At 42.0% G+C, this 13,708-nt stretch overlaps 1 protein-coding gene across 1 annotated transcript in view; it reads left to right on the plus strand.

The window, feature by feature from the left end:
- LOC100378428 (ubiquitin carboxyl-terminal hydrolase 40-like) overlaps positions 1 to 13,708 on the plus strand; it is a 44,099-nt gene that overhangs the window by 5,621 nt on the left and 24,770 nt on the right. The window contains exons 7-11 of the mRNA XM_085501824.1: positions 53 to 261; positions 691 to 851; positions 8,499 to 8,580; positions 9,783 to 9,954; positions 10,375 to 10,465. Coding sequence (XP_085357950.1) covers positions 53 to 261; positions 691 to 851; positions 8,499 to 8,580; positions 9,783 to 9,954; positions 10,375 to 10,465 — 715 coding nt within the window. The remainder of the gene's footprint in view (positions 1 to 52; positions 262 to 690; positions 852 to 8,498; positions 8,581 to 9,782; positions 9,955 to 10,374; positions 10,466 to 13,708) is intronic.

The following is a 13,708-nucleotide window of genomic DNA, read 5'->3' on the forward strand; positions in this document are numbered from 1 at the left end:
TTATTTATTTATTTATCCTTTTTTCGCTCATTCTGTTTTCATTTATTTTCAGTTTTTAAAAAAGCATGATGAAACTTTTAACTTCTCTCCCACAACAAACTCTGTCAGTTTGAAGCACACAGACAAGAAATCCATCTCCTTGGCCACAGTAACCATGGAAACCAGTTGTGAAAAGAAGCTGCAAGAAAATGAACAATTGGCAGCAGAAGAAACTTTTGATGAGAGTAGGCGAGACTCTAAAAAAAGTTCAAAGTATAAAAGGTAGTTATTGGCTTGTCACTGCATTATTGGGTTACATGCAGGACGGTATGCAAAAATAAGTTAGTTACCATTTAATTTTTGTTCTATGTAAACCAGTCTATTTAGTCTGTCAGGTCTATATCTAAAATGACCACTCCCTGTGATTGGAGTGTAAGAGTGATGCAAGGTAGCCAAGGAAAATAGTACAAATCATGAGAACTTGATTGACCAATCAGAATACGGAAACCATTACTAGTTCTTGGCCTCTTGAGGGTTGTTGCACCCTGACACTTGAGGAAGGAACCAGCTAATTTTTGGAACATGGAGGGTTTTGTTTTTATTTCTGGCATGCCAGTGGGAAATCCACAGAGTGTGCTGAGTCATAATTGCTTGTATGTTATGATTTTATGAGTTGCCCTTCCTCATGTTAGTATGGGTTGGTATTTACAGAGAGCCATCACCACCGCCATTAGATGGACATGCATGGTATGATTTCAACGACTCCAGAGTATTTCCTATCAAAGACAAAGATATACAAAAACAGTACTCGGGAAAAGAAAGTGCATATATGTTGTTTTATAGAAGAAAATCTTTAAAGAGGCCAAATGAAGGTGAGAGCTTTATTATAGGAAATGCCCCATGTACCTTAACTATGATAGAGTTTTCTATTTAAGGTAGCGAGAAGGGAAATTTTCACTTTTTTCTTGATTTTTCAAAAATTGATAAAACGTTTACTTTAGACCTTGATACATCATCCCAGGTTTACAAAAGATCGAAATTGCGAAATAACGTCGCTCAAATCAGTGTTTTAAAACGCTAGCAGAAAAGACTACAACTGCCGTTTGCATATTGTTTATCTTTGAAAGGGTTTAAATGATAACATCTTATCTGTATACTCCGTTGTTGACGATTCTGATATAACGGGTGATAAGCTTCCAGTTGCAAACAATGAGTGTTTATCTAACGTCCATTGTCAGCATTATTGTTAGTCAAGACTTCGTCGGAGAAACATGGCCATACAGTACTCATTTCGCCCAACCTTCCGCTTTTACATCGACCGCTTAACGCTTAATTTCCGACCATGCGGTCTTGTCCGACCGGAAACCGACCGCATTTTAATCGCGTTTTTTTTTTTTTTTTTTTTTTGGCTCGCTCGCTCATTGAAAACACCGACCGCTCGTCCAAACACTGATCACTGGCGCAGCAGGGGTGGTCGAAATGGTGGTTTTGATAGTAAAGTGTGAACGTACAACTAACTAGTATTAACTATTATTAAATTCTGAACGGCACTTCAAATCTAATAGTTGTATGACACTTGTATCGTGAAAGCAACTGAACTGGGACCTCTTGTTACGTGTTTTGGGTGCTTGTTCTAAATGTAATATGTTATTTTATTTTAATGAGACAATCACGTGAAAAAAACATAGGTAACTCATTTTGACAGAGCAGAGAAACGAGGAAATGTTAATGATTAATTCCAAAAATAACGATACCGAATCCATGTCGGTCCATGTCTGGTAAAATTTGACATTCAATTTTTAAAATTAGGTCACGATCATTGAATGACTTCGGCCTAAACCGTATACGTATACGTAAAATTGTTCCCACAAAAAATATTTTCGACTAAAAACGGCCACAGGCCCTGAAAAAATCGAACAGAGCTTGACATGTATGAATAATTTATTGGGCTTAAAAATTTAGTTATAGCCATAGATATTTGGTGGCCAGTCGATGAACAATTTCGAAACTCAAGATTCACACGGCTGCGAAAGTAGAACATTCCGGAGGCGGTGAAACGGAAGAGCCAAACTTAACGCATAAAAATAGAACGCGTATTTTGACCTCTGTGGCCAACCAATGGCTGATCACAATTACGTTTGCGGTCGTTGCCAAAGAACTCCGCGTCCATCGCCTGGCGATGCTCTTCACCCCCCCCCGGAATGTTCTACTTTCGCAGCCTAATCGCAGATTTTTCGAAAAACGTCGATTAGTAGAAATGTTCCTATTTTGGGCGGATTATTGATAGAGAATAATGTCTTTATTACACGGTCGACAGACATTCCAAACAATCAAAATTATCAACGAAAGACTAGGTTTATTTTAGGCTTAGAAATATATTCTTTCAGTCAGCCCATGCATGGAACTGCCATTTAGCTTCATAGTCCTTCAGCTTGTCTTCGCCTCGGAGGAAAACAACAATAATTATACAAAACACATTGCGAAGACTCAATAATCAGGAAAGAAAACCCAGACAACCATGTCGTACTTGTGTTGAAATACATTTTGTATTTCACGTCAGAATATTGTTTAAAATAAAATATTCAGTCCAAGCCAAATCGAGGCCAAAGGATCAGGTTGCGTGCTTATAACTTTTGTCAGCTGTTCAACATCTATAAAAACCATAAAGACAATTATAAGACAATGTGAACCTCGGAAATTTTTCTGTTAGTCCGAATTTTAAATGCGTGCGAGCGAGCGGTGATATTTCGGGGTTTGCGCGGTCGAAAATAAAACTAAATAATTGTCCAATTCAACAAGCGGTCAAAAAAGCGAGAAAAAAGGTGTTTGGAACGCGGGAGCGGGCGGGAGGTAGTGCAAAATGAGTACTGTAAATTTGCGCAACTTTCCTTTAAATCGTTTTATTTTCCAAGTCAATATTCTATTTTACTAATACACTGTACCATGTTTTCTAACGCAGTGGCGAAAAAAAAGCGTTGACAGATGAGGCAAAGAAAAATCTGCCACTCAGTGTCACACTCTGACACAGCAATTTTGTTTTCAAACATCGGCCATTTTGTTTCACCATGAAAACCGTTTTATTAGATCACTTATCAGAGACACTTGAAGGATTAGCTTGTTTGTAAACTGTCAGCGTGTACAGTGGGACAGTAATGTTTGTCAGAGGATTATCCCTCGTTATTCGTTTGCATAACAATGGAAACCCGAACGTTCCTGGAGTGGGGACTCAAATGCCAGCAGTTTTCTTCATTTTTCACGCTCGAGCATGAAATTATTCATTATCAGACACTCTTTATGAGCTCTATGATATCAGTGGTTAATATGTTTGGCCATTTTTAGTGAATATTTATAATAATGCTGCAAATCTACAGTGTTTTATTAACCAAAACTGTTTTTCGCGTTTTTCTCGAATTGAAGTTTCGATTGAGTACGACTCATTGGGACCGCCGCCAAATCAAGTGCGTTCGGACTAGGACATTCAAACTCGCAGTTATCGTTCAATAGATAATGATGGTGAAAAATATGTCTGGGTTTTTAAAGAAAATGCTTTGTCACAGAATAATAGTCTGTTAAAGGTGTCAAGTATGAAATAAGTTGAGGACAAAAAAACAAACCTGCATAGAAATCGGAATAATAGGTCTTTTGATTATCTGAGACGCATTTCAATGGACTTGATTACGGACAATGCATGACGTAAATTTCACCAGGAAATTCCGCAGTGTGCTCTCGCAATCGCGTACTTAGTCATTTTTACAAGGTTCGCCATTTTTGATGTCACGTGATAATTATGTAAACAACGACTGTCCAGTTTGTGCGAAATTGTGCCTCTATACTTAGTCTTTTGAAATATATAAGCTAAATTACTCTTCTGAACAACACAACAGACAGAGAATGTTTTATTCGAAAATGTCACAAAACCCTTCTCGCTACCTTAATGTACAGTAGCCTGGTGCCTTACAATAAAAGGATTAAATGCAGACAGACCTATATAAACTAATATTTAAAATCCAACTTAAATACAGTCGTAATACTTCGTCAAAATAAATATATTATATACCGTACTTCCCCGTGCATCAGCCCACCCCTCTGTTTTTAGACATTTAACAAGTTGAGGGCATCCCTGATAGGCCCAGGTTGTTTTTACCGGGCGTTGACGACATTTATTAAAATATGCATGTAAAAAGTGTATTTCATTGCATAATAATTGTGATCGGTACAGTAGTTTAGTTCCTGCTTTTACGAAAAAACTCGCATTAATTTCAGAGAGCATGGCCGGCGAACGCGAGGAACATTGTCCGCACCTTTTCTATTCTGTTATTTACTCAGGATGAGCCCTGATGTTGCAATACTGAAGTATTTCATATCTCTTCTGAGTAGTAGTTTTAGAAACGCCAAAAATGTGATTGTCAAGTTGTGAAACCTGGTCACTGAACATCGTTTTACTTTTCCGAATAATCGTGTCCATTGAGACTTTCATGAATGGGATGTAAACGAGCAAACTATTCTTTGACATGACTTGTTGTAACCGTGAAAAGTTTAAATATTTCCTCCACCTTCAGTTTACCTTTATAAAATTGTGAATCAACAGCTTTAGGGGAAAAAATCAGCGTTTTTTGTCAAAATCAGATCACTTTTTAACATCACAGTAATTCACTTCCGCATTGTGTTGAAAAAAAAACTTTGTCAATAATCAAAAAACTTTGTCTGTACGACACAGCGTTTTGATTGGAAGACGTAACCTGTTACAATGTAGGTCAAAGAAAGTTGTTCAGGTCAAATCATAATGAAAAACACCATGGCAGAAATTGCTTTCTTTTGATAGTTTGCGTACGATCAAAAACATTCCACAACGAAGATAATAATAAAGATCTTGCCTTCGACTGTTTTCCCACAAACCCATTTTTGCACCGTAAATTCAGACGGTATGTAAACCATATTGTCAAAAAATGTGTCTATTTTTACATGTTTGTTTCTTCATTGTGAAAAGTGTCGTGGAAATCAAAAAGACGTAATATTTCTCCGAGACTGATACTGTGAATGAAAAATGTAATTTGGATAATTTTTCGTGGTTGGGAAGATGGTTACAATTTTAAACCCCCCAAAAAAGTTATCTTTTCTGAGGTGGTCCTCGAGTATAAGCCCATCCCCTAATTTTCCCGATTTTACATGAACAGGTCCCTGGGTTTATATTCGGGGAAGTACGGTATCTTCAAATAAATAAAAAGTAAGTTTTCAAATAATTCCCTGAATCTCCCCAAACCACCAAATTGGACTTCCCCAAACCACCAAATTGAACATCTCCAAACCACCAAATTGGACATCTCTAAACCACCAAATTGGACATTCCCAAAACAACAAATGGGACATCCCCAAACCACCAAATGGGACATCCCCCAAAACACCAAATTGAACATCCCCAAACGACCAAATTGAACATCCCCAAACCACCAAATGGGACATCCCCAAAACACCAATTGGGACATCCCCAAACCACCGAATGGGACATCCCCAAACCACCGAATGGGACATCCCCAAACCACCGAATGGGACATCCCCAAACCACCAAATTGGACATCCCCAAACCACCAAATTGGACATCCCCAAACCACCAAATTGGACATCACCAAATGGGACATCCCCAAACCACCAAATGGGACATCCCCAAACCACCAAATGGGACATCCCCAAAACACCAAATGGGACATCCCCAAAACACCAAATTGGACATCCCCAAACCACCAATTGGGACATCCCCAAACCACCAATTGGGACATCCCCAAACCACCAATTGGGACATCCCCAAACTACCAATTGGGACATCCCCAAACTACCAATTGGGACATCCCCAAACCACCAAATGGGACATCCCCAAACCACCAAATTGGACATCCCCAAACCTTCAAATTGAACATCCCCAAACCTCCAAATTGAACATCCCCAAACCTCCAAATTGAACATCCCCAAACCTCCAAATTGAACATCCCCAAACTACCAAATTGGACATTCCCAAACCAACAAATGGGACATCCCCAAACCACCAAATGGGTCATCCCCAAACCACCAAATTGGACATCCCCAAACCACCAATTGGGACATCCCCAAACCACCAATTGGGACATCCCCAAACCACCAATTGGGACATCCCCAAACTACCAAATGAGACATCCTCAACCACCAAATTGGACATCCTCAACCACCAAATGGGACTTCCCCAAACCTCCAAATTGAACATCCCCAAAACACCAAATGGGACATCCCCAAACCACCAAATTGAACATCCCCAAACCACCAATTGGGACATCCCCAAACCACCAATTGGGACATCCCCAAACTACCAAATGAGACATCCTCAACCACCAAATTGGACATCCCCAAACCACCAAATTGGACATCCCCAAACCACCCAATGGGACATCCCCAAAACACCAAATTGGACATCCCCAAACCACCAATTGGGACATCCCCAAACCACCAATTGGGACATCCCCAAACCACCAATTGGGACATCCCCAAACTACCAAATGGGACATCCCCAAACCACCAAATGGGACATCCCCAAACCACCAAATTGGACATCCCCAAACCACCAAATGGGACATCCCCAAACCACCAAATGGGACATCCCCAAACCACCAAATGGGACATCCCCAAACCACCAAATTGGACATCCTCAAAACACCAAATGGGACATCCCCAAAACACAAAATGGGACTTCCCCAAAACACAAAATTGGACATCCCCAAACCATCAAATGGGACATCCCCAAACCACCAAATGGGACATCCCCAAAACACCAAATGGGACATCCCTAAATCCACCAAATGGGACATCCCCCAAACCATCACTAGGTCATCCCCAAACCACCAAATGGGACATCCCCAAAACACCAAATGGGACATCCCCAAAACACCAAATGGGACATCCCCAAACCATCACTAGGTCTTCCCCAAATCAACAAATGGGACATCCCCAAATCACCGAATGAGATATCCCCCAAAACACCAAATTGGACATCCCTAAAACACCAAATGGGACATCCCCAAAACACCAAATGGGACATCCCCAAAACACCAAATGGGACATCCCCAAAACACCAAATGAGACATCCCCAAAACCCCAAATGGGACATCCCCAAAACCCCAAATGGGACATCCCCAAAACACCAAATGGGACATCCCCAAACCACCAAATGAGACATCCCCCAAACACCAAATGGAACTTCCCCAAACCACCAAATGGGACATCCCCCAAAACACCAAATGGGACATCTCCCCAAACCACCAAATGGGACATCCCCAATCCACCAAATGGGACATCCCCAAAACACTAAATGGGACATTCCTCAAAACACCAAATTGGACATCTCCAAAAAACCAAATGAAACATCCCCAATCCACCAATTGGGACATCCCCAAACCACCGAATGGGACATCCCCAATCCACCAATTGGGACATCCCCAAACCACCGAATGGGACATCCCCAAACCACCAAATTGGACATCCCCAAAACACCAAATGGAACATCCCCAAAACACCAAATGGAACATCCCCAAACAACCAAAAAGTACAACCCCCAAACCACCAAATTGTACATTCCCAAAACGCAAAATTGTACATCCCCAAACCACCAAATGGGATACCCCAAAACACCAAATGGGACATTCCCCAAAACACCAAATGGGACATCCCCAAAACACCAAATGGGACATCCCCCAAAACACCAAATGGGACATCTCCCCAAACCACCAAATGGGACATCCCCAATCCACCAAATGGGACATCCCCAAAACACCAAATGGGACATTCCTCAAAACACCAAATTGGACATCTCCAAAAAACCAAATGAAACATCCCCAATCCACCAATTGGGACATCCCCAAACCACCGAATGGGACATCCCCAATCCACCAATTGGGACATCCCCAAACCACCGAATGGGACATCCCCAAACCACCGAATGGGACATCCCCAAACCACGGAATGGGACATCCCCAAACCACCAAATTGGACATCCCCAAAACACCAAATGGAACATCCCCAAAACACCAAATGGAACATCCCCAAACAACCAAAAAGTACAACCCCCAAACCACCAAATTGTACATTCCCAAAACGCAAAATTGTACATCCCCAAACCACCAAATGGGACATCCCCAAAATAACAAATGGGACATCCCCAAAATAACAAATGGGACATCCCCAAATCACCAAATGGGACATCCCCCAAAACATCAAATGAAACATCCCCAAAACACCAAATGAAACATCCCCAATCCACCAAATGGGATACCCCAAAACACCAAATGGGACATTCCCCAAAACACCAAATGGGACATCCCCAAAACACCAAATGGGACATCCCCAAAACACCAAATGGGACATCCCCAACAACCAAATAGAATGTTACAGGACCATCTCATAGAGTATTTTCAACCTCATAAAATACAGATATCTATGAAGTACACAAACTAACCAAGTACGTCAACTCTATTGTATTAAATATTGATTCTAATTTTCAGCTAAAGGTCAGCGAATGTATGGCATTCCCAGTAGAATACAAGATGAAATTACTGCTGAGAATATTGCATTAGCTGCCAATAGGTGAGCTCTTATAACTGTCAAGTCAGTGAAAAAGAAAGAAAAATACTGTTTATCTGGTTTATTCACTTTCATTCATATATGCATGGACTAGCATTGTTCCTGTTCCTGAAATATTAAAAAATATTTTGATAGCATGCCTTTATTTTCATGATTTATTGTTTTGTAGTCATTTTTTCACAGTATCTGGAAAATAAAACAAAATTGAATATACAGTAAAAAAATCTTTATTTTTTGTATAGATACTGTAGGTAATTTCATTGCTGGAAATTTTCATGAATTTGTCATTCAAGTGCATGTGGACTTCATGGAAGTTTGGTTATTATTTATGAATCAATATGAGATGTTATTGAAAATTACACTCATTTAAGAAATAATTACATAATAGTTATGGATTGTTGATGATTTCTCCAAGTGAAAAACAAAATTATAGCAGAATACTTCAGTATACTATATGTTGGGATTCACTACCATATATTTTTTATTTTCATAGCATGTTTTTCACAACATGCGGCAAGTAGTTAATATATTACTTTGAACCTTTGATGAGACAAGTTTTATGAAATAATCATCTTTGATGTCTGCAACAAACAACCAAACCCAACTGTGTCTTTATATTTTGTCTGTGTGTCTGCCCCAAATCTCCCATAAAATTCAGTGAATAGCTAATCTTATCTTATCTGCATATTATTTGCATATTAATTAGTAATTTGGAATATTTTAATAGAAAATAGAGCGAGTGTAGATATAGTGGCCACTTGTTAAGTCGCGGGTGTCGAGATCCAAGCAAAAATACGCGACTTAACAAAGGTTGATAATGCATTGAAAATGAATAAAAAGCACATATATACAAATAGATTTATTTATAGTACTTTTCTTTATTGAACATTATCACAGCGTCAATGTTCATATGGATTCAACTCATTGCAGCAAGTTTTATAGTTTTATCATACTCCCGCTGACACCTTGAGTCAGGCTGCCGTCACCTTATGCGACAATGCATCAAAACATTAGTTCTTTTACTTCAAAACTGATGACAAAACACAATAGAATTTTTGGGAGCCATTCAACTACTCACGACTTAGTCAAAACCGCGACTTAGTCAAAACCGTGACTTACTGAGGCACTACTTAGCGAGGGGGTCACTGTATATATAGGGAGTACATATTTATACAGTATTGCAGTATATTTGTATTCTTTTGCAGAGACAAGTATGACACACTTGTGAACATGATAGAAGTTAAATTATTACATTCCAACTACTGTACTGTAATAGACGATGTGTTACAATTAAGAACCAATGTTGATACGTGTGTGACTGCATTGTCAATTGACAGAAGGAAAACCATAGCCGAGTTGGAGACTGCAATTACAGAGGTAGGTATGGACAGTGTTTAAAAGGTTGAAAAATGTTGATTAATAAATTCTGTGAAAACCATGATCTATTCAAGATTTTTCTAAGAATGTATTTTTTTCTCATTTGTATCCTGTCGCTACTGGTACATTTATACAACAAAATAAAGAATGTATATATGTTTTAATATTTAATTATAATTTAGGTGCAGTTTTGTAAACTTAAAGTGATATAAGTATGCACAGAATACGATTACCTGAATACATAGAATAATTACAAGATTATGCAAATGAATATGTACAGCATTTCACACTGTTTTTAGTAATTGTTTTATTCAGAAATGTAGTTGACACCAAAAATATTGTACTATTGTAATTTTCAGATATATTTTCCAAAATGAATACTCTACTGTAATAACTGTTAAGTTCTGTTTTTTTTCTTAGGTGTTTGGTAGCATGACTCCCTCTCCAGACATGTGTCTGCACACTGTCAAAGACTTACCTGCAGGTTTGCATCTGTATAATCATGTCTCAGGTAAGACCATATCAAACAACACCTTGCCCAAACTGGTAGTAATCTTTTTTGCCTTTCAATTAGCCATTGATTGGATTTTGTATTGGGTAAATTATTAGCCTAATAATTATAATGTTGTATTTAAGAGGTTATTACGAGGATACTGCAAAGTATACACGAAGAAAGTGCAGCGATGCGACCGCGTACTATCTGAGTGCATACTTTGCAGTATCCTTGTAATAACCTTATAATTATACATCTTTCCCTCCTAGGAATACATCATGGGAATGCCGAAATCCAAAACATTTAGAACACATTTAGTGAACTTCTTTGTGTGAGGTCCGGTCAAACTCTGGGGCAGTCATGTTGTTTTTATTATTATTAGAGAATGCTTACGAGCATAATCGTTCCATATTTGGAATTTGCATTTTCTAATATGATAAGATGAAAATACCTAGTGCAATACCACGAAATTATGGCACGCTGTAACTGTATGGCGTTACAATGACAGATGACTGATAAAGATTAATAATATTATCTAATGATTGACTTTTGTTACTCTACTTGTATTTTAGAATCATTGATAGCAATTCAGATGTTGAATCATATAATAGCTTCACACCCTAACTGTAATATTACAGTGCGTTTTACGTTCTTCAAACAATTCACTACGTTCAATTACCCACCATAGACTCCAGTCAGTCAAAATGACTAATTTGAACTGTAGGCATTAATCAGCGATTCTGCCGGTGACGGAGAGATAGAATCTAGGTCAGGGGAAGCCCCATGACCCCAAGATTATCTTTCCCTTACGTCACAAACCACGTGATGCGGGGATGAAGTTTTAGCGGCTCTTTTTTCCCTCATGCATGTCGTCTTTTATTTGCAATGTATTTAGCAATGTATGGATGTAATGACAGTACCAGGACTCGCTGCCGTTTTCCTTTTGGTCTCCTCGCGTTTCGGGTCAACTGTGCAGTGGTTATATTCAGAATTTACCAGCATAGAACCTGCATCCCAGATGCTGCGTGCGGGGTTCAGGGTTTTTGCGTGAAGGTGTGTTTTTCACTGGAGTTCTGAGGCCTGCTATTGTCTTTCAGAGCCATCAAAATCGCTGAGACAGACCGCGTCACAGCAAGGTTGCGCGTCCAGTAAACAAATCGGTTAAAGTGAGTTGCGTGTTTGGCATGAGTGGAAAATCCTCACACTCGGCTACCGGTTGTACCGGGACGTCGAGTAGAAGGCCAGTTGGTGGAGGTAGTGATATTTTTCTCGGTCTCCCCCCGCTGATTGGAAGGCATCCTCACAGTCTGTTTTTTCAGGCGGTGGTTTACCCGATTTTACCTGCTGCAGCGAGACTGTGCCCCTGGAGGCTTTCCTCCTGTGGGGCCCGTTGTGGGTCCTTTTGTGGACCCTTCCTTGCACGGCGCCGGGTTTGCCTCCGAGTTGAGGGCTTTGGTCAAGGGACTGTCGGGGCAATTGCGTCCCTGGCAGGCCGGGTAGATCAGACGCAGTCGGAGCGAGCTGTCTCCACTGCGGCCCCTTGGTGGGCAAGCAGGAAGAAACACGAAAGCATGTTTGCATTCAAACACGTCTCTTCCGGGGAACCCCCGTTCCCAGCCATGGCTCTCCCACTATTTTTGGGTGAGGCCTCGGGCACTGAATGCCAATGGGCTGCTGGCAGCCAAGCCTCCGATCTCAGGGCAGGGCTTTCAGGGCAGGGCTTTCAGGGCAGGGCACACATTGACCCCCCCTACTTTCAGCAAGCTAGGGTACAACAGTAATAAATTTATCCTTGTGTCTGGTCTCCGCTGTGGGTTTTGACTTTTTCTTACTGACCCACGGGCGTCCCCAGAGGGAACCGACCCTGTTATGAGACAGACGCACAGTCGAACACGCTCCCTCTCACATATTTGAAAGTGAAAGGAGACTCAGTTCGCTGGTGTCGGATATAGCCGGTACTCCATGTGGCCCCTCAGAGTCTTCCATCTGTATGACTCGATGAGCCATGCTTTTTGGGGTGATCCCAGTGATACGATGTAAATACCCCCACCCTTGATCCTAAGGTGACCACCGAAGGTTGCTTCAATGCTTATGGGATCACGGGTGTCGGGATCCAAAGCAACCCCGTCGGCACGTCTCTCCCTGTCCGTCCCAGTGTGGAGTGGGACGCAGAGCACGCAAACGGTGTTGATGGGCGGTGTTGGTCAGCCACGGAGGATTTAATCCTTAAGGCCCCCGGGTGGGGAAAACATTAGACAACACTTTCCGCTGGACTAAACGCTACCCGGTCGATGTGGTTTCGGGATCTGACCCCATAGCGTGGGATGAGACCAAAACGCGCCCAACCGGATCCCAAGGCTCCTTCCCCAGACCCCGGTACCACGAATTTGGCAAACCGGGCAAAGGGGGACAGCCGCGTTCCATGGGCGTTCTTGCCAATCGTAGACGACCCATCCAGCCCTGAGGGCAGAGTCGCTTGAGCGTATTATTATGCGTGCCCAGCACTCTGGTGACCTTGGAGGCAGAACGCACCAGCCTCCTAGACCAGGCGACTTTTTTACTGGTGGGCCACCGCACATCTACGTGCGACACACCCTAGTGTCGCCTGGCTCTCTTGGCCGGGGCCACTACTGTGCTACGAGACGCGGCCTTAGACGCACATGTTTTCGCCAACAAGCTGAGTGGGGGTACGTCCCCACCTCAGTGACGCAGACTGGATACCCTCCACCCTCTTTGTTCAGGGAATGGTGGGTACAGTCTCGGAGCTTTGGAGTGCAATGAATCAGAGGGTTCAGATCGAATCCGCTAGCCAGTTGGTCCTGCCAAGGGCAAGTGGAGGGCACCCCAAGCACAGAAAACACAATGCCCTAGGGCATCGTCCGTTAGCCAGAGTCAGCCAGGAGGCAAGCGCTTATACCCTTCCATGGGAGGGAAGAGTAGTGGCGCACCCCCAGGGAGGAAAGAGCCAGGTGGTGGCTCCTCACTCTCCGTGGGCGGACGTCTACCCGGCAGCGGGGGAAGCGTGTTTGACCCTCACCTCTGCAACCGGGGGAGACAGGCATGTGTTCGGCAAGTGGCCAGTTCACAACTTAGTGACTACTTCAGGCCTTGGGGAACTGATCCTCATAGGGGAAGGGAGCACTCCCCCCTCGCAACTGCCGAACCCATGACCACATATCCCTGTCGTACACAGATTGCGCCCGTGTAGTCCGGTTTGGAGACAGTGGGTGACCGATCCCTGGACCTTTCCAGGTGGTGACA

The sequence above is a fragment of the Saccoglossus kowalevskii genome, chromosome 7 (genome assembly GCF_978046115.1).
Source record: "Saccoglossus kowalevskii chromosome 7, keSacKowa6.1, whole genome shotgun sequence".
In the NCBI taxonomy this organism is placed as follows: domain Eukaryota; kingdom Metazoa; phylum Hemichordata; class Enteropneusta; family Harrimaniidae; genus Saccoglossus; species Saccoglossus kowalevskii.